At 41.9% G+C, this 27,835-nt stretch overlaps 1 protein-coding gene and 1 long non-coding RNA gene across 2 annotated transcripts in view; one reads left to right on the top strand and one right to left on the bottom strand.

The window, feature by feature from the left end:
- Positions 1-381, bottom strand: part of JAZF1 (JAZF zinc finger 1) — a 338,185-nt gene extending 337,804 nt beyond the window's left edge. The window contains exon 1 of the mRNA XM_030857417.3: positions 107-381. Within this exon, the coding sequence (XP_030713277.1) occupies positions 107-221 (115 nt within the window). The 5' untranslated portion in view covers positions 222-381. The remainder of the gene's footprint in view (positions 1-106) is intronic.
- On the top strand, positions 15-27,835 carry LOC132597879 (uncharacterized). The gene is made up of 3 exons (XR_009565295.1): positions 15-183; positions 26,579-26,790; positions 27,446-27,835. It is a non-coding gene; the product is annotated as an uncharacterized lncRNA (long non-coding RNA).

The raw sequence follows: 27,835 nt of genomic DNA, 5'->3' as shown, positions 1-27,835 counted from the left end.
CGCCGCCGCCTTCCTCCCTCCTGACCACCCCTGGCCATTCTGGGGTTCTCGCCTGGGCAGGAGTTTCCGCGCGCCGGGCACCCCCGCCCACCCCCGGGCCATTTACCGATGTGGTTGTCTTCGATGTGCTCGATGAGGTCGGCCAGGGTGGGGAAGTGGAGTCCGCAGCCCCCGAATCGGCAGGTATTAGAGAAGAAGGAGGCGGCGGCGATGCCTGTCATGGTGCTACATCGAGAGCCCCCCTGGTGTCGGCTCAGCCAGCGCCGGGCGGGCGGAGGGAGGGAGGGAGGCAGGGTGGGGTGAGGAGAGGAGGGGCTGGGGGAGGGGGAGAGAGGCGGGGTGAGGGGAGCGCAGAGGACCGGACGGAGGGAGAGGGGGCGAGAGCGATGGAAGGATTGCGAGGAGAGACCAGGAGGCAGAGGGGAGGGGAGGCGGCGGCGGCGGCGGCGTCGGGAGCGGCGGGGGGAGAGGCGGGGGGAGGGTGGGGGTGGGAGTGAGGCCGCCGCAGCTGGGAGGAGGGACCAGGGCGCGCGGCAACAGCTGTGCGGCCCCAACCTCCGCCCCTGGACCGAGGCCTCACCTGGGAGCGCCTGCCACCAACTTTATCTCACTCGGCCTGCCCTTCACAGTTGGTAATACATGCAATCTGTTTGGAGCCTCCTTGGTTATGTGTATTACATTCCTGGTATATATACATCTATTAATTACACTTACCTCCCTGCAGTGAGAACTCAGGGAGTTACCCAGGCCCCTCTCAGGGACATTTGTTTGCACCTGGCCACCTGTCTAGGTTTGACACTGACATTCACAGGGGACCCAGGAAAGGTAATTGTGTGCAACTTACTCCTTAAACCTTCTTTTAAAAAAAGCCGATTTTCTCTGGAGGTTTGTACTAATTGATTTTAATGAAGTTTCCCTCTAGGCCAGAAGAAAATCTTAGCTTTATTTAAATTTCAAAATAGACTGCTTGATTGTCAAGTGCATTTGCCTGTGTTTTACATGTGTACCGCGTTTATAATACTCCCTGCTCCTTTTGGGAAAATGAAAACTAATTTCATTTCCCCAAATTATAATATCCCACTGCCCCATCTCAGGTCTGGGGATTAATCCATCTGTCTCCCTGGGAGCAAAACTATCACAGCAGAAAGGACAGTGCATTGGTGAAGGCTAGAAGGAGTAGAAACAGGGTCAAGGGACATACTTTCTCTTCATTTAAAAGAGAGAGATCCTTCCAATCAATCTAGATTACACCATCCTGTGAGCATTTAAACCATAATGTTAACCAGTTAAGCATTTAGGCTGAATCAGGTAGCTTCTCTGAAACCAACATTTTGCTAAGAATCAATTACCTCCTCGTCCCCACCCCCACCCCCAATTTCACTGGTATTTTACCTTTAAAGCTTGCATTCTCCAATAGCACTTTTACAGTTGCCTACATATTACCAGTAGTTTATGATGCAACAGTGCATTTTTTCATTATGCAAGTATACTGAATTTAGCATTTTTCTTCAGGACAAATTTCACTTACCCTCTGGTGCAGACACATAGAGAAATAGTATTCCCCTGTCCATAAACTATATTCATCCCTAGTGTTATTTCTAGTAGGCTTCTTAATTCTTTTCATAGAGGAAAGGCACCACAAAAAGTTTTACAATCTGACAGTCACAGCAATTGGGGGTGATGAGTGCCCTCACCCATGGCATTTCCTCTTTTCGAGCCCATCTCTTCTGTCTGCCAGCTCACAAGGTTAACGACTTGTGCTGAGATGAGAGTTGGGTTGGGTGAGGCTCGGGTAGTGGTATGGCTGAAGTTTAGTTTGGTGCCAAGAATGATTTCCTGGGCCCACTTGGGGGTGGAGACAGGGCCCGGGTGGGCCTGATAACGAGCCAGGGACCCAGTTGGCGGGAGACTGGAGCCAGGGCCAGACAAGGGTCTAAAGAGCAGGAGTAAGAATTCTAGCTCTTGAATTAGAATTTTGGCAGCTGTGCAGTGCATTCAGCTGCCCAGTCTGGGAAGGCCTTCAGCTAAGAGCAGGCAGAACACACACCACACCGAGTAACAGGACAGGGAAATGCAGTGCAAAAGCTTCAGCCAAAACGACGCCAAAACAGGTTCCCCCTAGAGATGAGTGTTAGGGACCCCCACCATGAGGCAGCATCGAGGAAGCAAGGAAGAATGGAGAGCTTTGGAGAAGTAGCAACTTTGTCCTCTGGAGGAGAAACTGTCCGTGTGGAATTATTAACTCCAGAGAGAGTGCGAAGAGGAACAGAGGTAGTTCAGGCAAGAGAGCTCAGAGATGGAAAGTGCCAGAAATGTGCAGATGAAAAATGAAGGAAGTAAAGGGACTGGGTTTCACTAATGTTTAAGTCTCCACTACCTGCTATGAGTTTCAGTATTCCTAAAATAAAACCTTCACAGGCCACATTTAATAAACAGAATTTTTAAAATGAAACAAGCCAAAATAACCTATAAAATGAATCAAAATTTTGATTTTTAAGATTAAAATTCTTTTCTTTATCTTGGGCAATTATTAATATTTTGAAAGGACTCAATTTATTTTGCATAAAATAACCCACTCTAATTCTTCATCTGTGAACTGAAGCTCTGCTTATATGACACACTGCTCATCCTATTTTTTTAAAATCTGCACACTGTAGGCATTTCTGGCCTTTGTATTAGATACATAATCATGGTCTTTTAGATCTGGAAGATACTCTGGCCAGCAGACCCACGGGCTTTATAGATATGGTACACTGAGGCCAGAGGCATGGAGTGAGTTCTTTCCATGTACACACAGCCAAGTTTCCTCTCTGTATTTTTAGTGTATTCAGTAAGGCATCAACAGACATTAGAAGGACAAAGATACAGTAACCACCAGCAAACTTTTAAAAAATTGCTTTACAATGGCATGCTTACCATTATATACTTGCATTTATAAAAATGTTTGTTTCAAGGGTGTCCCTTCATATAAAGTCAACATGAAGCTATAAAAATCTATAGAAGAGGGCTTCCCTGGTGGCGCAGTGGTTGAGAGTCCGCCTGCCGATGCAGGGGACACGGGTTCGTGCCCCGGTCCGGGAAGATCCCACATGCCGCGGAGCGGCTGGGCCCGTGAGCCATGGCCGCTGAGCCTGCGCATCCGGAGCCTGTGCGCCGCAACGGGAGAGGCCACAACAGTGAGAGGCCCACGTACAGCAAAAAAAAAAAAAAAATCTATAGAAGAAACACTTCAACTTATTATGTCCCAGAGAAAGTGATGGCTGATATATCTCTATACTTAAAAAAAAATTGTCCCCCTGATTTTGGTAGTAAAAATATTTCAAATAAAAGGGACAGTGAGAGAATTGAGGAGTCAGAAGGTGATGATGGTGGCTGTGAACTAGAAGTGCTCTCTGGGTTTAAGACCCCTTTCTTGGGAACCATTTGCCTCCCCCGAGATCATGTCCTCCCAATGTGTAGGCCCCCAGGAAATGCAGGCGTACAGTGACCCCAGAGCTTGGTGCCTACCATTACAAATGCTCTGGGATCTAGTAGCGATCTCCAAAATCCAGCATGGCTATTGCCCACAAAATGGGGCAGCTGCCAGGAAAGTGTGAATCCATTGGTCTCAGAGAGCCAGTCGAAGCCACCAAAGGACTCTGCTTCTTGTCTGGCCTCCACATACAGGATTTGGTTCATTTAGGTATACACTGATCATCAAAAGTGGGCACTTCCTGTGCCCTGCGTGGACATCTGTTAGCACTACAAGAGGATGTCTGTGAACACTGGATTCTGTTAACTCTCCATACTGCCTTCAACTCTTTCTCAGGTTTTCTGGATCATTCTTCCAGGTCCCTCTTAAGGTACTTTTCAGGTTCACTGGATGTAAACAGGCCCTTAAGGGCTTGAGGCACTCCTTTTACTGCCACCACTACATAGACTGAGTAGATCGTGGACACAGGTAGGTCTTCTTCAACTCATGCCAGTCTGGCCACTTATAAGAATATATGACACTCCCCAGCTCTTGAAGACTCAGGCTGCCAGTTATGCCAACAGCAACCTTTGCTTCAACAGGATGTTTTCTTGAGGTTCCCACCTTCTTCCAAGGAGGACAGTGTCTATTCCAGATTTTCTTGTTTAATATGCATGCAACCAAGTCTTCAAGGTCTTTGTACCGCTTTTATTCCAGCTCAGAAATGAATCAGCTTTATCTGCTCTTTGGTGATTAATTCTCATTTTGGCCCCCAGTCTCATTCTGCCTAGAATTAAGCATTGGCCTTAGAATGAGTAACGGGGGTTCTCTAGTTGGACAACACCAGTGACAAGTCCTAATGGGTGTTACCCTAAGGGGTGTTACCTTAAATTCTCTACCCTCATGCTTCTGCCTTACTGACTATATACATAGTTATGGCATTACATTTCTAGTTTTTTGTAAGATTTCTCCAGAATAAAGTAGTAAAATACCCAGCCATGGACTGCCGTTCTAACTGAGTTCTTGGGTTTACACCCCTGCTGCAATCTACCACATGCACCCAAATAATAGCTCCAAACCCAGCTCTGATGGGATTTGGCCAGCCCAGTCTGAGGTTTAAATAAGGTCATGAGAGCAGCCAACCAATCACTATTTCATTCGTTTCCTGACATCTTGATTGAACATCTATGCCAGGTTCCTGTTGTACAGCCCCTGAAGGTATATTTATAGAGGAACTGCCTGGACAGTGACCTCAGGATTTGTAAACTCTGGAGCCTGATCCACTGTGCAACACATGAGGGATACAATTTGAATATGACCAGTACAGTGTCTCCTCATGAGGGAATGCCAAATGCTTTGCAAGTCCTCCCGAATCAGTTCCTAGAGCCTGCCTGGGGTGGCTCAGTGGACTCCACATACTGTCCTCTTGGCTGCTCTGGTGTCTGACATTTCCCTCCTTTCCAACTCTGGCTCACTCAGGTGATAAATCTTGTTGCTCTTGACTGTATTGGAGCCACTAAAGCACTAATGCTTACACAAGACTGCACAGCCTTTCTGCCCAGAGATGTGTCTTTAGGCACTGGCGATGCTCACCCAGCAATGCCCAGTGTTGAAGATTCTCTATCCCTTCAAAGGCTTCTAGCACCTTTTTTGTCCTAGCCTTTTGAGGTTTCATCAGCTCCCACAAGCACAATCCTTTCCCTCTAGGACTCAGACAAGCATCAATGGAAACTGGACGAGAGGATCAAGTTGGGAATACTGCTCCATGATCTCCCCTCCCCTGCTAGAATCCCTCAGCGCCAACCTGCACCATCAGAATAAGCTTTCTATTCAATGACCTTCAATAATTGGATCTCTGCAGAAACCTCCCAGCCTTACCTCCTGCAGTTTCCTCACCTATACTGACAGTTCAAGATGGATCAAATTATTTTAGTTTTCAAGATGCATTCACTGTACCTGCACAGGCCACCTTGCCTTTGCATGTGTTGTATAGCCTGCCTGAAATATTCTTTCCTCTTCCCCTCTCCCCCCACACCAAACACAACTTCAGCAGCTCATCCTGTCACCTTCTCCAGAAAGCCTTCCCTGCATCCTGTCTCCTCTTCCTTCACTGCTGAGCTACATGTTTATCATCTGTGCTCCAGCCAAGCTCCCTCTGCATTAATTTTGACTGTTGGCTTACTGGTCTTTCTTCTCCTCTAGACCAGTAGTTCCCAAACCTTTTAAATCAAGAACCCCATCGATAAAAAAATTTAAACCTCGATCACATGAACATTCATGTTTTTATTTACAAATTATATATAGACACTACTACTCAAATATAGTATGCATGTTATAAAGTAAGACAGATGCTTTTAGAAGGTGACCTTTTAAAAAAACAGAAATGGAAGGTCTAATATCTTCATCCCACACCCTGGAGTATTGTCTGGCCCCCATCCTGGGGTAAACGCATTCCACCTTGGAGGTGTCTGATCCTAATCTCTGTGAAAAAGAAGATTCTCTCTCACTGTGCCTGCACATGGGGCTCAATAAAAGTTGTATGGGGGGTACAGCTCATTACTGTGATAAAGCAGGGCACTAAGATTTCAGTTTTCAATGCTGAAGTAATTTCTAACAATTTGTTACTGTTCTTCTCTTATGTAGCATCAATGAAAGACAGTCTTCAATCATCTCTCAGCTTGGAGAGATCACAACAGTTATACCTTCCCATGATCATGGCTCAACCTCTGGCGAGACCTCTTTTCAGGTCTGGCACAGTGTTACTGCCCTGTGCCCCTAAAAGGCACTTATGAAATGCTCGTCTCATTGGTTTTGATAGCACTGGTTTCTTAGGCTCTGCTAATGCAGACAAAGCTGTTCAGTTGGACAGAGATAAGCTGGGAAGCATTGAGCCATGACATGAGATCTGACACTAGCTCTCCTTTTATTTCACTGAGTAGGACCCCTTTCCCTTTCACAGATGTTCAAGTTCATTACGATGATTATTTTCCATAACAATTACCACCATTCACTGAGTGCCTACTGTTGGGTCAGGCACTGTTGGACTAGATGTCTTAACACAGATCTGTTTTTAAACGCTATGAGATAGTTAAATACATTATGCCCAGATTATGGATGAGAAAAAACAAGACCCAGGGAAATGAGGTAACTTACTAAGATCCATAAAGCTAATAAGTGCTGGAACTAGGATTTGAACTCAGATCTGTCTGACTCCAGAGTCCTGGCTCTTAACATAATACTCCTCCTTGAATTTGGGTGTCCTAGAACATTTTCCTTCTCTCCCCTTGAATCTGGGGGAGAAGTTGGGCTCTTTGCCACAGGCAGGATCAGGCTCACGTACCATCACAAACAGTAAGATTGAGAGGAAAAGTGTCTTACTTTACCAAATGCACTTAGGATTGGGTCCTGAGGGTCAGGATGGGGTACTGATGATGGAGAGGGCTTGGGGCCTCCAACAGGTATTGAGAATCTTGGCTTGTCTTTTCCCTTTCCTTGTCCTTTGGAAGGTCCTTTCATTGCTGTTGCCAGGCTCATTTATTGGTCTTAAATACCTGATTTAAAATTGAACTTTATAGAGAAGTGAGACTTTGAAGAGATACCCTTGTTTTGTTCTTCAGCCAGTTCCTGACTTACCCATTCATTGTGTACCTTCGTACTGTTGATTTTGGGGTGGGGCGGGGAACACAGGCATCACCTATCATGTGGAAAGGTGACTTTTTTTGCTTTTGTTATGCTCTTTGTCTTTGTCTCCATTCTGTAATGACTCTAATTATGTTGCTTTTCAGCCAATTGTTTGGCGTAATCATATTTTCTGTTACAGTCTTAGTTCCTGGAGCCACAGAACAGACAGACAGCTGAATGCCATCTCAGAGGCTCTGCAACTCAACCCCTTTTCTTCCAGAGCTAGATGTATGTGCCTTTCATAAAACCAACCCAGATTCCAGTAACTTCTCCAGGAAGGACGCTCATCTTGATTTTATGACTAAATTTACCTTTCTATAATTTTCATCTCATTATGCTTTTTCCCAATGATTCTCTCTTCTCTTGTAGTGCCTCATATATTGAATGACTTTTGTAATTTCAGAGTTCTCAAACTCAGATGCCCGAAGGGTCAGGAAGGTGAAGCGATCAGAGAAGAGGGTGGTGTGGAGTGCACATGTGTGTATTGTGTGAATGGTGGGGACCAGTGCTGAACTGGAGAGCACGCCTCCCTTAAAACAGTGGAAGGCAAACAAGTTCCATCTGCGGGCCACATTTGGCCCATGAGCCCAAGAGTTTACAACTTCTGTTTTTCCTTCCAAGCCACAGTATAAAATTAGATGACTTTTATTGTGATAACAGCCCAAGAGTATCTGGATTAATTCTTTCTAAGTTTCTCATCACCATGAAGTTAGATGCAATCTAATTATTGGTGCAAATAATTCAAAAAGGACCCTTTGAGCCTTAAACAGATCTCCAAGATGATGGAAGAGCTGCCCGGTAATGGTCATAGCAGAGAAAAGAAATAGTTGGTAAGGGCTTCTTCCAGACTCTAACATTTCTTGGTTCTCAAATTCTTTCCATATTTCCCAATGCAGATCAGAGTCTTAAGAAAATTAATTTTCTGCTGGAGAGGGTGTGGATAAAAGGGAACCCACTACACTGTTGGTGGGAATGTAAATTGGTGCAGCCACTATGGAAAACAGTATGGAGGTTCCTTAAAAACCTAAAAGTAGAATTACCATACGACCCAGCAATCCCACTCCTGGGCATATATCCGGAGAAAACTCTAATTCAAAAAGATAAATGCACCTCAATGTTCACTGCAGCACTATTTACAATAGCCAAGACATGGAAGCAACCTAAATGTCCATCGACAGATGAGTGGATAAAGAAGATGTGGTATATATTTACACTGGAATATTACTTAGCCATAAAAAAGAATTCAATAATCCTATTTGTAGCAACATGGATGGACCTAGAGATTAGCATACTAAGTGAAGTAAATCAGACAGAGAAAGACAAATATCATATGATATCATTTATATGTGGAATCTAAAATATAACATAAATGAACTTATTTATAAGCCAGAAACAGACTCACAGACATAGGTACCAAACTTGTGGTTACCAAAGGCAAAAGGCGGGGAGAGGGATAAATTAGGAGTTTGGGATTAGCAGATACAAACTACTATATATAAAATAGATAAACAATAAGGTCCTACTGTATAGCACAGGGAACTATATTCAATACCTTATAATAAACTGTAATGGAAAAGAATCTGAAAAAGAATTTATATATAATATATATATATATACATCTGAATCAGTTTGCTGTACACCAGAAACTAACACAACATTGTAAATCAACTATATTTCAATTAAAAAAAAATAATTTTCAACAACTGAATATGTGAGTACTCCAAATTTATCTAAAATAAATGCTGTATATAATGTTTTATACCGCTTGACCGGTGTCCAGGTATACTTTAAAATAGTTAATTAAACCCGTCAGTTAGTAGGTTTGGCCTTCCCAGTCTTTGAGTGCGCTCCCACTCCTGGGTCTATAGTTCAAGATCACATTGCTTTGAAGGCATTAGTTCTCTTAAAAAAATGTATAAAGTAATCTAAACATTTTAGATTACGGTTAATCTTTGGTGTCAGAGCCAACTCATGACTCTAATTTCTTTCTCTTTTCTCCTTCTTCTGCCATCCCCTTTCTCACCCCCCTTCCCAATCCTATAAATCTCTCACATTCCCCACCTTGTCCCCTCACCCCCCCACCCCAGGATTCCTTTTCAAGATTGATTCTTGAATAGGGCCTAGGCATGAAAAGTAGTTGGTACTCTATTTGAGAAAGCTGTACCAGAGAAGAGAATTTGAGAAAGAAACACAAGGAAAAGGTAATTGGGAAAGAAAACCAAGAAAGGGCAAAAGCAAAGATTGAGAAGATCTTTTCTGTAGAGTATGATCCAAGAATATGCCTATGCTCAGTTTTAGTAGATGCTGCCAAACCCTTTTCCAAAGTGTATTTACCAACTTACATACCCGCCATCAATGAGTTCCCAGAGCCTTTTACTTTGACTTTGCCCACAGGCTAATAAATGAGGTGTTCTGGTTTTACCAGAGCACAGCAGTTGACAAACAGCAAATTAAAAGGTTGCTGCTAGAATAAGACACACCGAAAACAAAAAAGTATACACCTCCACACAAAGGCATAGAATTCAAGGAGCATAGTAATTTGGAGTGATGATTTAGAGGTAAATACATTTTAATTATCTTAAGTTATTTAAAAAAAATGCAAGTATAACTAACACAAGTGCCTGATTACCTGCTGGTTCTAAACTGTTCTCCATGAACCAGGGGTATGTCAGCACACTGTCCAAACTTCCCTTCCTTATACCTAGTGGTGGAGTTGGGGAGGGAGTATGTGGTGTGTGTGTCTGTGTGTGTGTGTGTCTGTGCGTGGCAGATGGTGAACAGGTGGTAAATGGTAAGAAAGATTGTTTCCTACACAAGAAGCAGACAGTCAAAAATGTTCCATTACATTAAGTTATTCAATATATGTTGAAACAGGCAGTAAGATATCATATGATCTCCAGTAATACTTTGAATTATTTTAAAATTGTTGCTTAAAAGAGTGTTGCAGTTATCTAAAAAATTCATTATCTTCAGCTTAGTTAACCCATGGCAATGGCTTATTAAGCATGAAGGATTTACTTGAAAATGGTGGAGAAGATTGACATAAATTTAATTGACGTATATTCTCATTTAAATATGTATTTACTAAAAAGAAGCAAATGTTCAAATCAACAAAACTGTAGGCTCATTCCAGTAGCACCTGATTTATGCCTATGTTACCTTTCATGCATTCCATTGTCGGAGTAAGGGGTGGCAACCCCATGCATTGATTTCCTTGTTCCCTATTGCAACGTCCTATTGTGTCGACTTGTCATATACGCTAGATTAATGGCTTTATTATTATCAGTCAGTACTATCTGCCATTGGGAGCTAATGAACAGACCTCAGGAAATTCTGGCTTCTTCCATGGCCTTGTTCTTGCCACCTTATTTTTGGTCATTTTCAGCAGCTCCCATTTTCATCCATTCATAGACATCTCATGATAGAGACTTCTAGGTGCCTAACCAATATCCATCCTCTCCTTGCTCCTTAGTAACAGATTTTGTCAAGGGAAGCGATGTGTTCAGATTAAACCCAACATTCCCCAGCCTCCCTTGCAGATAGGGGTAGACCTATGACCAAGTTCTGGCCACTGAGATGTAAGTGAAAGTTGTTGGATGGGGATTCTGGGAAGGCTTCTTAAAAACCATGTGGAATCAACTGCTAAGCACCATTTTCACTTGGCACTTCTTCCTTTCCACTTCCAAGAAGAACATGATGTGACAGCTGGCGTGCTAGTGGCTATCTCATGAACGTAAGGATAAGGGCTACACTCTAGGATGATGTCCTACAACTGCCACAGTAGCCCTTGGTGCCTACTTCTGGAATACTCATTTTGTGAGAAAAATGGATTCTTGTCTTACTTAAACCACTGCTTCTCAGGATTCTATTGCTCATAGTCAAATGCAACTCTGGTATTCAAAATATTCAGTGTAATTCTCCATTTGATTTGTTCAACATTTTACAATTGTCTTTGAACAGAAGCCATACAACAGAGATGTATACAACTCATTCAGGCTTCTGGCCTGGATCATGAAAAATTAACCTTTAAAAGGCTCTGCCATGCTGAATTATCCACTGTGAAACCAGGGACTAGGTGGCAGGGCAAGTCCTCCTATTCCAGGGCAGTATTGGGAAGTCCGCAGGGCAGAATCAAAGGCTGAGGTCAGAGAGGTATCACAACAGAGCTCTCAAGCCTGTTGTCATGGCAGCAAAGAGAGATCCATGGCAATATGTTGGAACAGACATGAGACTTCCTCTTGTTTCTACACTGGATCTTGTAGGCCTCCCTGTTTAATCAGGCCCCTTGAATCTAAATGTCAAGATCTTCTGGAAGGTATAAAATAATTCTGTAATCAGCCCATGAACGCCTTCTCACTGCATCTGTCTTCCTTCACCTGGCCTTGGACTAGGGGTGTTTCTCCAGCCCCCGCCACAACACCACCGCTAGTGGAAATATCCCTGCAGTCAGCAATGAATCTGACCACTGGGGCCAGCATCAGTTCTAGTCAATCTCTAACCCTCACTCCATTTTCCTTCTTTTTTAATTCGTTTCCCCAACAAAATATGGTCAACTGCATATTGAAACATTTTCATAAAGTACAGCTTCCAAAAAGCAATTTATAGATGCACAAAACTAAAGCAAACAAGATTAAGGCAGGAAAAAAAGCAGAAAGAGAAGAAGAAAGAAATGTGTTCAGACTTAAGCCTATAGAAACAGAGATCAGATCTGTGGGACCAGAGGTTGGATATAGGGGTGGGGGAATTGTGGGAAGGTTTTCAAAAGGCATGAACTTCCAGTTTTAAGATAAATAAGTTCTGGGATGACTATAGTGAACAGTACTGTTTTTTGGAAGTTTCTAAGAGAATAGATCTTAAAAGTTCTCATCACAAGGGAAAAAAAATCTTTGGAACTCTGCCAGGTGATGGATGTTAACTTATTGTGGTGATCATTTTGTAATACATACATGTATCAAATCATTATGTTGTACACCTTAAACTTACACCGCATTATATATCAATTATTTCTCAATAAAACTGGGAAAACAAAACAAACAAAAGCAAGCCTGACCTACCAGCTTGGCAAATAAATGAGCCCATTTCCAAAACAAGAACATTTCCTACATTCTGCCAGGTATGAAATTAATTACCTGAGTCATCTTCCTTATGGTGCAGCTTTAAACTTTTCACTCTCCTGTGGTTTCTGAAGCTGAGCTGGAGACAGCTTTGCAAACTATGTTTAACTCAAAGACCCCACCACGGTGTCACTCTGCTCTGGCCCCTGCCCTGGAGCCACACCAGGCCCACCCAGGCTCCCTTCGCCCTGGGAACAGTGATGAGGAGTGCCAGCGGTCAGGGCACCGCAGGCTGCCTCTGGACCTGTCCCCTCTCCAGACATGCTTAGGTGCTCCCTCTTCTCTGCCTCCCACCAGTCCCTACAGCCATACAGGAGCTGTCACTGGGGCAGGTGGCCTAGTGACATCTGTCTGGATCCCCTTGTGGTGGGGGCACCTGAGCCCCAGATATCAGGTCACAAAAGCACAGCTACTTAACATCTGAGTCACCTGGTCCTCCTAAACTTCAGTTTATCTGCTAAGATGGGAATCATGGTGCCTCTGCATTGCAGCCATTATCTCACCACAACCACAACTACCATTTTTCCCCATTTACTACAAGAGGTGTATGACCTGCAATGCCAAATTGCCTGGGGTTACATCCTGCCTCTGCTACTGAATCCCTGGGTAACCATGGCAAGATGCTTGAGTGCTTTGCACCTCAGTTTCTCCCTCTGTAAAATGGGGACAACAACGAGCCTGCCATTCAGAGCTGTTAATTGTGTACTATGTACTTTAACATAGTGAGTGCTGCAGAGTTTGCCAAGCTCGGTGACAAGCTCTGTTAACCCTCCCCATAGAAGTAAGTACCATTATTTATTCCCATCCAACAGATAAATAAACTGTGGTTTAGAAGGATTAAATGATTCAAATGTTAAGTAACTGTGCATTTGAGGACCTCGGGGGTTTCTCTCCGTTTCTCCTTTTGCTTTGAGAAGCCCTAGATCCCACAGGTCAGGCAGGGGTCATCACCTTACTTCCCCAGCTGACGTCAGGCCTTTCAAGTTGTTTCTCCACACATCAAACCTAAACCACAAATCCATTCCTTCACCTTTTCCCAAAGCTAACTCCCATCATGCACCCCAGTCAGGCTCCTCCTCTCTCCCGGGGCCAGGTGGGTCAGGGTGCCCCCAGGCTTCGCCTGAAATCCTCAGGATGATGGGGGGTGCCTCCCTGCAGAGGTAGGAGCCTCCGGGTCTGGACCGTCTGTGCGTTTGTTCCGTTTGTTCAGTGATGCGGGCGTTAGGTGATGAGGGCACCTGTTTGCAGGAGTGGCTGCGGGCAGTTTCCTCTCTTCTGCAGTTCACACTTCATAATTAGCTTTGGCCTCACCACCTTCTTAGGTTTCCTGTTCTAGGTTCCTGGCTCACAGAACTCAAATCCCCCTCTGACGCTTTCTTCTTAGCACACCCCTGGGAAAGAAGCATGATCTGTCCTTCTGAATGGTCTAATTCTGCACATGGAGTTAGTGTCTATTTTTTCCACAATGACCTTGGGGCTTTTTCTCTTAGCTTCCATCTGACCTTCAAGTCTGGCTGCTCTGGAGCACACGTTAGCAGTTCTCACACCCAGCAGCTAATTGCTCATGTCAGGGAATGTTATTTATCTGCTCCTCCCTGAAGTTCAGAGCCACACACCTGAAAAAGGCCTGTAGAACTTAGTATGGTTTCTTTCTCTCTTCCCCAAGGATCTGGTGTGACAACTGATTTTCTACCGAGTGGCAATTCTCAAAATGTATTACAGTTTAGAGAAGCACAGTGCGAGAAGTAAGTCTCCCTTCTAACACTGACCACCCCTTCCCCAGGTTACCCCTTCACCAGCATGCCCCTTCCAGAAATACATAGGCCTGTGTGCATCCCTTGTAACTGAGGGGTACTTGTCTTGGACCTTGATTTTTTTTCACTTAATAATATGTCTCGGAGATCTTTCCATATGAAAACATATAGGTGTTCTTCATTCTTTTTAGCGGTTGCACAGTATTCCATTATATACGAAGTTACTTGCTTTAGTTTCCTATTGCTGCTGTAACAAATTACCACAAATTTAGTGGCTGAAAACAATACAAATTAATTTTCTTACAGTTTTGGAGGTCAGAAGTCCAAAATTGGTCTTACTGGGCTAAGATCAAGGTGTTGTCAGGGCTCTGTTCCATCCGGAGGCTCTAGGCAGAATTCATCTTCGTGCCTTTTCCTTCTTCTAGAGGCCACCCCATTCCTTGGCTTGTGGCCCCAGCCAGCAGTTACATCCCTCTGACCTCTGTGTCTCTCATCACATCATGTTCTTTCTGACTCTGACCCTCCTGCCTCCCTCTATAAGGACTCTTGTGGTTACATTAGGCCCACCTGGACAATCCAGGACACTCTCCTCAAGTTACTTAACTAAATTACATCTGGAAATTTCCTTTTGCCACGTAAGGTAACATACTCACAGATTCCAGGGGTTAGGATGTGGACATCTTTGGAGGGCCATTGTTGTGCCTACCACCATACCATAGTTTATGTAATTTGCTTCCTACATATGGAATTTTAGGTTGTCTTTTGCTATTATTACAAGCAGTACTTTAAGGACTATCCTTGTACATATGCCTTACAGTGTGTGTCAGAATAGAAGCAACTCCTAGAAAATGAGTTACAGATTCAAAGGGGATGTACTTTTGAAATTTTGAGATATCTTTGTCATGGTAATTAAAAGACTTTATTTTACTTGTGATACTTCTGAATGGACATTTATCGTAAAACCATTTAGAAGGTAATAGAATTTCACTCTCTTTTGCCTCTTATCTGTGATTGCTAGGACTAGGTCCTTGGCTTTAAAAAAGGCTCTGAATCTCAGGCAACGGTTTTAGAAATAGGGATCCAAATTAATTTGTTTGGCTAACGACCTAATACTATAAAACTGTGGCTATTTAAATGTAAAGTTAATCAAAATTAAATACAATTAAATATTTAGTTCCTCAGTCACACACTGGCCATATTTCAGGTGCCCAATAGTCACATGTGGCTTGTGGCTACCACATGAGACAGTGCAGATCTAGAACAATTCCTTCACTGTAGAAGGTTCTACTGGACAGTGTTACTACAGAGTGATCTTTTGATTGTCTATCAAATTAGAACCAACCCACTGCCTGAAGTGCAATTAACTCCATTTATTCAGTGAACACTTATTGAAAGTCTACCTTGTACAAGGCATAAGACGATGATTTTTTTAAAGGTCCCTGTCTCAGGTAGGTCAGAAATCAATGGAGGAGTTTTTTCTGGACTTGCCCCAGGAATACCAACTAACTATAATTGAGAAAATAAAAAGTACTATAATAAGTTCCAATGCAATTTAGGAGCACAAAAGAAGAACATACAGTGTGTGGGTGATCCTGAAGACAATAATTTAGAAGTTATTCTTCTATCTTTAAAAATAGCTTGCTCATTGTTCATTTTTCTAATGTTATTGTTATGTTCTTTGGTATTTTATTTGTAAACAACAAAATGAGGAAGCATTATAGAGAAGAGATTATAATTATAGCACAGACTCTGGAGCCCGGCTGCATGGGGTTCAAATCTGGACTCCACCATTTACTAGCTGTGTGACCTTGGACATGTTACTTAACCCCTCTGGGCCTCAATTTTCTCATCCCTTAAATTAGTATTTATCTCACGATGTCATTGTGAGGATTACACGTGTTAATGTCTGTATGCTTAGGACAGGGCCTGGTACTTATTGAGCACCAAGTGCCAGCCATTATTATTATCTAAACATGAATAACTATAATGCTGGAATTTCAGACACCTGGAAAGAATCTAAACGTTTCAGTTGGTTCTGAACAGACCATGGATGAGTTCAGTGGTTTGCAGGAATCCACCCAGATCTGACCAGTCAGTGAGATAGATGTGACATACACATGGCTGTCCTGGCTCAGGTCCACGGCCTGCCCTCCCTGGACCCTGGATGGGACAGTGGCAATAAGGCAATGTGCAGCCAGACAGCCTGGATTTCCTCTCTGACATGGACGGAATTTTACACTCTCACGGTAGTTAGTTAAGACCTGGTCATTAGTAAATTTGTCCAAATCCATTTCATAAATTTAGCTAAGTACTACCTCACCCTGTTCCATGTGCTTACTTATAAGTGAGACAAGCAATACATCCTTTTATTGATTCTGACACTCTTCCTCTCAAACTCTCTCCACTGCCTAAAAATTCAGGTTTCTGTGGTGGTCACAGCTGCAGTCATTTCAGTCATGCCTTTCTGTGAATTTCTCCAATTCTCCTGCCCCTTTGAGTCTGTCCTTTTATGGCATTCTCCTCTTCCTGCTTCTGCCTCATTTTGGTAACCGCTCCCTCTTTCTCTCCATCTTTGTAACGATGCTAATACCCGCTAGGACTGGCCTCACAAGATCATTAAAAGAAATAATTAAAGGAACACTCAGCAGATACAAAGTGCTACATAAAGGTGAAATAATAATGCTTTGAACTATAAAAATGTACATTTCACCGCTTTTATTGCAATATGGGTTACCTGACATTTGTATCTGCAAAACCTACTGCTTCAGAACTAAATTCATCATGCAACATTTGGAAATATATACCATCAAAGCCATTTGTTGTCCTGATTAATCACTTACCACCTGCTTTTAAGTGTCTAGGACTGTTGTTTATCTTTCTGCAACTGTCATCTTCGATCTTAAAGCCAAGCTGCAGGACTTATGATTGTTTTCACCGAAGAAAAAGTTAAAAAAATATACATGAATAAGAGAATAAAACACACCATACTGCTTATAGTTTCTTAATGCAAATTAGCTACAGGGCTCTTCGGAAAAGCAGGAAGGATGAAGCAATTTGTAGGTAGTCTCATTGCACTCAATACCACCTCTGTTCTGAGGCAGATGCACCCTAAAGTTAATGACACTTCAGTTTCAGGGCCCTGGAACTTGCATGGGTCTCTACCAAGTCCCTGTGTCTGACGAATGCAGTATTCTTTTTCTTAAAGAGCTCTCTCTCCCACCTGTATAAGCACCAAGCTCCACAAAACCTAATGTGTCCTGCTGGTGCCATAGTAATTATCACACACGGCCACTGGCACCAGAGCAGCCGCAATGTGTTCTCTGCTGAGTGATGATCTCTGTCTTGCTGGAGATTGTGCCCGATTTGGTCCAACTGTTCATGGACTTGCTGACTTGGGGCCCAGGACACTGTCTCCACCTCTGTTAGGCAGGCCTGTGGGCTGAGAAATCATTCCCTGAACTCCACTCCAAACTTGTTCTTTAGAATCTTGCAGATTTGAGAAGAGTTGCTCAGGCACCAATGAGAGAAGAGATTATTTTTGGAAGCCATTCCTTTAATCCAAGGTTTCTCAACCTCAGCACTATTGACATTTTGTGCCAGATAATTCTTTGTTGGAGGATGAGGTGGGAGGCTGTTACAGGATATTCACCTGCATCCCTGGCTTCTATGTAGTTCATCACCCCTCCCCCACCCTCAACCCAAACAAGTTGTGAAAACCAAAAGTGTCTTCAGACATTGCCAAATGTCCCCTGGGGCAGAATCTCCTCTGTTCAAGAACAACTGCTTAATCAAACATTCCAGCAAAACCCTAAGATGAAAACTTTCCTTTTGTCTTGAATAACAAAATAGGCATTTTGCTGCTCACTGGCAAGCCCTCCTGGACTCCAGTGCAGGCAGGACTTTTGACTGGCAAAAAAAAGCCAATTGTTTATTCACAGATGACATGATCTCATACATAGAAAATCTTAAGGAATTCATACACACACAAATCTATTCGAATTAATGAATGAGTTTGGCAAGATTGCAGGACACAAGATCAATATACAAAAATTAATTATATTTCTGTATATCAGCAATGAATAATTAAAAATGAAATTAAGAAAATAATTCCATTTATAATAGCATCAAAAAGAACAAAATACTTAGGAATAAATTTAACAAAAGAAGTACAAGTTGTGGACACAGAAAACTATACAATAAAACATTGTTGAAAGAAATTAAAGATGTAAGTAAATATGTATAACATCTCATTGGAAGACTTAATATTGTTAAGATGGCAATACTCCCAAAATTGATCTATAGCAATACAACCCAAATTTATCAGCTTAATTCCTAACAAAATTGCAGCTGCAATTTTTTTTACAGGAATTTACAAGTTGATCCTAAAATTCATATGGAAATTCAAAGGACCTAGAACAATCAAAACAATCTTGAAAGAGAAGAAGGTTGGAGGACTAATACTTCCTAATCCCAAAACTTACTATAAAATTACACTAATCAAGCCAGTGCAATACTGGCATAAGGAAAGACATACAGATCAATGGAATAGAATTGAGAGTGTAGAAATAAACCTCTATATTTATGCTCAAGTGATCTTCAACAATGGTGACAAGACAGTTCATTGAGGGAGATAATAGACATTCCAATAAATGATGTTGGGACAACAGTCTAACAATAGCCATGTGAAAAGAATGAAGTTAGACCTCTACCTCACACCATATATAAAAATTGATTCAAAAAGACCTAAAGACCTAAATGTAAGAAATAAAAATATAAAACTCATAGAAGAAAACATAGAAGTAAATCTTAGTTTAGGCAATGGTTTCTTAGATTTGTCTCCAAAAGTACAGGTAACAAAAGAAAAAAATAAATTAGACTTAATTGAAACTGAAATTTTGTACTCCAAAGGACATCATCAAGAAAATGAAAAGATCAGCCATAATATGGGATAAAATATTTGCAAATTATGTATCTGATAAGGGACTTGTATCCAGAATATAGGAAGAATCCTTACAACTCAACAATAGAAAGACAAATAATCCAATTTTAAAAGAAGCAAAAGATTTGAATTGACATTTTCCCAAAGAAATGGCCAATAAGCATATGAAAAGATACTCAACATCATTAACTATCATGACATGCAAATCAAAACCACAACAAGATACCATTTCATACTCACTAGGATGGCTTAATTAACCATCCTAATGGTTATAGATGGTTATAAAAAGCAAAAGCAATACATAACAACAAGTGTTGGCAAGGATGTGGAGAAGTTGGAATCCTCCTACATTATTGGTAGGAATGTCAACTGATGCAGTCCCTTTGGAAAATAGTTTGACATTTCCTCAAAATGTTAAACATAGTGTTATAATGATCCAGAAATTCCATTTGTAGGTATTGAATTGAAATATGAGCATGAAACATGAGAAATGTGAATGAGAATTGAAAATATATACCCCCACAAAAACTGTACATGAATGTTCACAGCAGCATCATTCATAATAGACAAAAAGTGGAAACAACCCAAATGTCCATCAACTAATGAATGGATAAACACAATGTGGTATATCATATAATAGAATATTAGTCAGCAGTAAAAAGGGATGAAGTAGTAATACATGCCACAACAATAAACGTTGAAAACATTATGCTAAGTAAAAGAAGTCAGTCACAAATGACCACATATAGTAAGATTCCATTAAATGAAATGTCCTTGATAGGCAAATCTATAGAGACAGAAAGTAGATTAATGGTTGTCAGGGACTGAGCCGGGGGAGGCGGGGACAGGGAGGAGGCAATGGGAAGTGACCGCTAATGGGTAGGGGGTTTCTTTTGGATGATAAAACTGTTCTGTAATAGATAGTGGTGATGGTTGAACAACTTTGTGAATATACTAAAATCCACTGAATTGTACACTGAAAAAATAAACTAAAAAACGACAGAGCAGTTAGAAGGAAAAAAGCCAATCATTCAGAGAGAAACAGGATTGCTATAAGAACTTCATCAGAGAGGGTCTTCTGGAGAATGAAAGGCTATGGAAGACAATAATCTAGTATATCTTGCTGAGGGTGAGAGAAATGCCTTACCACATTCTGATAACAGCTGCTTTAAGTCTGTCATTGGTAATGGGGCTCCTGGAGAACCTGCCTCTTCCACCTCTCCCCACATTGTCTGAGCTATGAGTTAGTCTGATGAAACGTGAAGACAGCACAGGAGGGAGTCACTGATAAAACCTACAGAGAAAGACCCAGAAAAACACTAGCTTATAAAGTATGATATACCACAAGTGAGGAGTGCCAGTGCAAAGGACTATATGCCTCCTTCATTCCCATAATGAAAATGAGGTTTCCACCCAGGAACTGGATCCAGACTGTCTTAGTCCATTCGGGCTGCTATAATGGAATACCATAGACTGGCTGACTATCAACAACAGACATCTATTTCTCACAGTTCTGGAGGCTGGACCCATGTCCCGAGATCATGACTCTGACTGATTCAGTGTCTGGTGAGGGTTGTCTTCTTGCTGTGTCCTCACATGGCAGAAGGGGTGAAAGAGCTCTCTGGGGTCTCTTTTATAAGGGCACTAATCCTATGATTGGGGTTCCACCCTCATGACCTAATCATCTCCCAAAGGCCCACCTCCAAATACCATCACATTGGGGATTAGGTTTCAACACATGAATTTTGAGGGGCATGTGCATTCAGTCTCTAGCACAGACCTTATTCCTGCTTTTTATGTGTTGTAGAAATTTACTTCCTTTGTGGTTTTCCCCCTGCTAATTGCATTAGATTCAGGACTGCCTTTTTTGTGGTTTATTTTAAATACAGCAAGAAAAAAGTTAAAAAAATAATAAAAAAGAAGAAAAAAAAAGGCACTGGAGATAAGAACAGTAAACAAAACAGACCCCAAATCCCACTCTTGTGGAACTTATATTCTAGTGACTAAATGCTAAGTGTTTGTCCAGGGGCTTTATATACACTCATTAAATTCCTGACATGGCCTTGTGAGATAGCTATGGGTATAATCCCTGTTACCAATGAGGAAAAGTAAAGCTCAGGGAGGCCTCTTTACGTGTCTAAGCTCACACTGCAAGGGAAGGGCCACAGTTTGAATCCAAGGAACTGACTCTAGAAACTGAGCCCTTAATCACTATGTCCACAGTTCCCCAAAAAGTGTGCCAAGGTGCCCCAGAAGACCACAGGGAACTAAAGATCATGGCAGGAGCTTTTAATTTTTAAGAGAAATACAAAGGCATATATCAGACACCACATAAATTCCTGCTCTTAAGTTGTTTGGAACTAAACTAATAAATAAAACCATTAGATATTTCTTTTGATGTAGGGGCACTGTGAAATATGACTAATATTATTAGCATAATATTATGCTAAAGGCACTGTGAACTGAGAGAAGTTTGGGAACTTCTGTACTATGCTATTGTCCATTTACATGTCTAGTTCCCCCTCTAGACCACAAGCTCTTGAAGGCAGCCTGGCACACAGTAGGCACACCAAAAATGTTTGTGGAATCAATGAATAATTAGAATAGAAGTAAAGGGGAGGGCTTCCCTGGTGGCACAGTGGATAAGAATCTGCCTGCCAATGCAGGAGACATGGGTTCAGTCCCTGGTCCGGGAAGATCCTACGTGCCATGGAGCAACTAAGCCCGTGCGCCACAACTACTGAAGCCTGCGTGCCTAGAGCCCATGCAGCAGAAGAGAAGCCACTGCAATGAAAAGCCTGCACACCGCAACGAAGAGTAGCCCCCGCTCGCCGCAACTAGAGAAAGCCTGCGTGCAGCAACGAAGACCCAATGCAACCAAAAATAAATAAAATTAAAATTAAAAAATTAAAAAAAAAAAGAAGTAAAGGGGAGATGTATACATGACTCAGAGCCAAGATATAAGTAGCAAGGACAACAGAGAGAAGCAATGGCAGAAGGGAGTGCAATATTTGGGGAATAGAAATTATGTGGGGAACATAATATAAACAAGGCAGTATGTATAGTGAAGTAGTTAAGCACGTGTTCTCCGAAGCCAGGCTGGCTTTGAATCCCAGCTCTGCCACATACTAGCTCGGCGATCTCGGGAAAGTTCCTTAACTTTCCTGGGCCTCAGTTTTCTCATCCATGAAATGAAATGGAGTTAAAAAAATTATTGTGACGGGTTAAATGAGTCTACATGAATGGATTGCTTAGAATAGTGTCTAGCACATGATGACTGTTACATATCTGCTGTTTGATATTATTATTACTCCAGTTCTATTCAACCAGGTTTATTTTTTCATGAATTTGAACTCATTTGGGCTCTATGAGGAAGCTGATGGCAGCTAGTGTGACCCATTGCTCCAGTTTTCCTGAGTCTGAGAGGTTTCTCTGGAGATGAGACTTCCGGTGCTAAATCTGGCAAAGTCCTGGGCAAATTGGGATGAGTTGGTCACCCTAGTTGGCAGCTCATCTCTTTAGCTCTGCAGGGAATCTGACTGTAGGCTTATTCCTGGCTTAGGAGGGGTCACTTCCCTGGCAGGTCCAGAGGAGGCAACAGTGAGGGATTCAGGTTGCTTTGTGGCTGAGCGGCAGGTGGCAGGAAGTGTGCGATTTAAGGCAGGAAGGCATATATGGTTGAGATTTATGTAACAGAATAAGAGCAGAGGAGAGGATCCATCACCACCTACCTCTGCAAGGCACCGTGTTGCTCAGAATGTCTGACTTCAAGAGTTTTCAGAGAAGAAGAATAAATAGCTTTAATTGAATTTTATAGATAATTCACATTACTCAAAGATTATTGAACCATGTAAATATATATGCCAAAAAGTCTTCCTCCACTCCTATCCCCTAGTCAGTTAGCTCTCAACACACAGAGGTCATCCGCTCAGTGTTTCTTCAGCCACATACAAGAGAATATGAATATACATGCTTATTTTACCTTCATTCTGGTATCAGATGACTATAAAAGTGGATGCAAGCCTTCTGGTCACTGGAGAGGCTATACTTGAATAAATGGGCAACTGACAGCCAATGTCAAAAGGACTGTTCACTTCGGGTCCACTGACAAATGGGGGTTTGGGACCTGGAGAATTGAGGCTGAGACCTGGGAGGTGGTGACAACAGCATGGCCCAGCTGCTTCTTAGGGTGCAATGACATGCCAGCCAGCCTGCAGAGATGACATCTTCATCTCTTCCCTCTCTCACTTCCAGGTAAGGACTGCAACTTTTTACTTATTCATTGTCAAGATTCACAACCACTTTTATATAGATTGGTCCCGCTATTTTCAATGTTGTTGTTGGTGTTCATTTTTATTCCCTTTGTCATATTATCACTTCAGGATGTTTGACAGCCACCCCCTTCCTTGCCTACAAATTAGCATCGCTGTCTCCTGTTATCTTGGTTTCTAACTGGTGGTTTCAGTTTTGTTATGACTAATGCTATATTTAGGCACTTGTCAATTCCGCTCCAAAAGTTGTGAGAGACAGAGAAAGAAGATGCTGTAACTGTGGGCTGGGTTTACCCACAGGTTTTGCCCAACCCTCTTGCTTTATCCCCTTAGGCCATCACCCCTCCCCCACCTTTCTGCTTGCCATTCTTACCTCCTCTTTTTTTCTTATGGTTAACTTCTTCCTACATCTCAAACCTTCCAACTGAGTTCACTTACATTCTGACGGCTGTACCTTCTTTAGAATTTCTTTGAATGAGGGTTAGCTGGTAATAAATTATCTGCTTTTGTTTCTTTACAAAGGTATTTTTCGCCCTCATTATTGAAAGCTATTTTCACTAGGAAATAGATAAAATTCTACATTGATAGCTATTTTCTTTCAGCACATGGAAAATATTTTTATTAAATGTATAATAGACCTTATCACTCTACATTCCATGTCCTTTCATCTCTCTTCCATTTTTTCCCCATCTTTTTTTCTCTGGCTATATCCCAGATACTTTCTTCTAATACTACTGTTAACCCCATCTATTAAGTTTTTTATTTGACTTACTAGTTTCATTTCAAGACATTCAATTTAGTTCTTTCTCAAATATGCTAGATCACATTTTATATTTTCTATATCTGCCACTTGTGCCTAATAATTCCAATACCTCAATTATTTGTGGGTCTGTTTCTACTTTCTATTGTTTCTGCTGTTCTCATGTATGATGTCTAATTTCCTTGGGTGCTTGGTTATTTTTGACATGTGCTTCTCACTGCCTTTGAAAAGTTCTATGTGGGAGTTCTTTGAGGCCAAGAATAAAGGTGCCCCCTCTACAAAGACGTTGTCTTTGTTTTTGCCACATGAATAACTATTGTCAGTCTGGGATGACTTTAAACTAAATTCATGATGTGAGGTTCTTTTGGACCACACACAGGATGTAAATTTGAGGTAAAATTCTTTGTGAGGGCTATTTTGTGGTTAAAAAAATCTCAGTATGGGTTTCCCCCCTGCTTAGCCCAGCGCAAAGGCAATTGCCTTGCCTCCCCTGGGGTTGGGGTCAGTGTTGGCTTTACTTTTGGTTTGGTCTCACCATGCGGTCCCTTCTTATTGTAGGGGTTTTCTGTTATATTTCCAACTTGGGATGGGCTTGAGACTCAGATTTCTCTCCTTCTTTCTTTCATCACAACAAATACAAGTTCAGAGTTGCTGGGATTGACAAACGATCTCAGGGCACGAGGAGCTGCCGCATTCACTTCTCTCTCTGTTTTTGGCTTTTGCTTAGGTATTTTTTTCATTTGACAGATCTTCCTTGTCTTAAGGGATACTTTTTTAAAAAATGTTTTTCCAGCATTTTTAATTGCTTTCAGTGGGAGGGTTGATCTGAATAACTAGCTTGCCATTATCAAAAAGAGCAATATAATCACCTATTTTTTTTAACTGCTGTGTACTTTTCTATTATACTCATATACCAAAGTAATTTAACCACTCTCTTATAAGGGACATTTTTTCTAATCTTTTTTTTTTTTTTTTTTCGGTACGCGGGCCTCTCACTGTTGGGGCCTCTTCCGTTGCGGAGCACAGGCTCCAGACGCGCAGGCTCGGCGGCCATGGCTCACGGGCCTAGCCGCTCCGCGGCATGTGGGATCTTCCTGGACCGGGGCAGGAACCCGCGTCCCCTGCATCGGCAGGCGGACTCTCAACCACTGCGCCACCAGGGAAGCCCTCTAATCTTTTGATCTTACAGTAAATAATACTGTAACGAACGAATTTCCACATCTACCATTTATATATACACATACATTTTTCTGTAAATTATCAGAAGTGGATATCAGGACCAAAATGTATTATACATTTTTACTTTTGATAGTTTATCACCCAGTTATACACCAATGCACCAGCAATGTATGCGAGTTTCACCACTGCTTTCCTAACTGAGTGTTACAACACTTTTGAATTTGGGGGAAGGCAGCTCTTAAAACTATGTTCTCAAGTGCTGCCTTGACTTGTCTAGAAATTGTGGCCATGAGATTGTGATCAAGGTGAGACCTGCTTAGGGTGGTCCACAACTGCTTTTAAAACCCATCATAAGATGCAAACTAGCTGATCGTTCAGTCATATCCTTGAGCCCCGTAATGTCTTGACTTAAATAAACTGTAAGCCCATGAAGGACAGAGATCAAGTTAGAATTTAATGATAATTCTGATTTCCCAAAGATCTAGCACAGAGAGACCTGAGCCGGATCTGAATTGGGGGCTAGGAAATGTGACTTCTCCAACACTGAATTTGTCCATATGGCCCTGAAATTTTTCTAGAAACTCATTACTGGATGAACTTTATCTCTTTTGAAAAGGTATGCATATTATTGATAAAAGCCCTTATCTTTACATCTTTATTGGAGTATAATTGCTTTACAGTGGTGTGTTAGTTTCTGCTTTATAACAAAGTGAATCAGTTATACATATACATATGTTCCCATATCTCTTCCCTCTTGCGTCTCCCTCCCTCCCACCCTCCCTATCCCACCCCTCTAGGTGGTCACAAAGCACCAAGCTGATATCCCTGTGCTATGCAGCTGCTTCCCACTAGCTATCTGTTTTATGTTTGGTAGTGTATATATGTCCATGCCACTCTCTCACTTTGTCAACAGGAACAATTCTTAAGCAACACTTAGTGTTATGGACTGAACTGTGTCCCACCCCCTGCCCCTCATTCATATGCTGAAGTCCTAACCCCCATTATCTCAGAATGTATTTGGAGAAACGCCTTTAAAAAAGGCGTTTTTAAAGAGGTAATTACAGTTAAATGAGGTCATCAGAGTGAGCCCTAAATTTTCTAGTGTCCTTGTAAGAAGAGATTAGACACACATGAACATACACAGAGGGAACACCTTGTGAAGAAACAGGGAGAAGATGACCACCTGCAAGCCAAGGAGAGAGACCTCAGAAGAAACCAACTCTGCTGACACCTTGATCTTAGACTTCTAGCTTCCAGAACTCTAAGAAAATTAATTTCTGTTGTTCGAGCCACACTGTCTGTGGTACTTTGTTATGGCCACCTTAGCACATGAATACAGCTAGGGATGGCCAAGGAATTATGTCAGTACATAACGTCTGAGTTTTAATTACCTACAGCTTTTTTTTTTTTTTTTTTTTTGCTGTACTAGGGCCTCTCACTGTTGCAGCCTCTCCCGTTTTGGAGCACAGGCTCCGGACGCGCAGGCTCAGCGGCCATGGCTCACGGGCCCAGCCGCTCTGTGGCATGTGGGATCTTCCCGGACCGGGGCACGAACCCATGTCCCCTTCATCAGCAGGTGGACTCTCAACGACTGCACCACCAGGGAAGCCCTACCTACAGCTTTGAGATCAAGAAAATACGGTGAATGAAAACTTATTTGAAAACTTACTTGCCTGTCTCTGGTCTACTTATTTTAATATACTCCTTAAAGAGTCCACAAAGTCATTCAATTCTGAGATAAATGAAAATTTTTCTGTGAAACTTTCAGCACTGTTACATTTTCTTATTCTTATTTTTTGGTGAAAGCACTATGATATGAAATGGCATAACATATATTGATAACTAGAACTTTTCAGTACAGTTATAAGTCAGATTTACAGTTCTCTTTGTACTATGTTCCCCCATAATGGAATAAAGAGTCCAGGTTGGTCCTGGGTCCCTGGCAAAGGTAGACGTTCAATACCAATGCCTCACTGGATGGCTGGGGCATACAGTGGGATAGATTGCACGCACTTCTGTGGATGAAGGCAATCTGAGGCTCACTCAGAGACCAACCCCTAGATATTAAGCCAAGATTTTGAAGCCCCTGTTTTCTCTCCTTCAGTAGATGAGGGTAGAATTTGGCTCAGAAGGTGTCAGGAGATGCATGCTGGGATTGTCAACAGGATACCTGCTTACTAGCAAGTTGAAGAGCAGCCTTTTGGAACACAATTTGCAAACTATTTATATGTGTTTACTGAGATAGAAAAAATAACTTTCATTTGCTTAATAAACTTTTCTATTGTTTATTTTACAGACTATGCTAAAAAATAATATTTTGCATTTTTGAGGAGGATTTTCAAAAATCTTCATTTGATATTCTTTTGGCCAAAGAAGAATACTTATGTTAGCATGGAGAAAAGACTTAACGCTTGTGGTCTGGTTTTCTTTTATATTTTGAATTTAATGGAGACTTCAGTCATATTCTGTTGGCATATGCTATGCTCTGGATATCTATTCAAATTGCTAAAGACCTGGATGAAAATAACTTCTTTGTAAATCCCTTATATTATACACATGCCTAACTGCCATACCGATATTCCCCTAGAATCCATCACAGTTCTGAAAGCATTAAGAGATTTGCAAACTTAAATAAAGAAGACACACTTAAATAAGGATGAACTTAAAAAAATTAAGATCCCTAACT

This window comes from Globicephala melas, chromosome 9 (assembly GCF_963455315.2).
Source record: "Globicephala melas chromosome 9, mGloMel1.2, whole genome shotgun sequence".
Classification (NCBI taxonomy): Eukaryota; Metazoa; Chordata; class Mammalia; order Artiodactyla; family Delphinidae; genus Globicephala; species Globicephala melas.
Note: the sequence above shows the minus strand (reverse complement) of the source record. Positions and strands in the feature narration are given on the sequence as shown.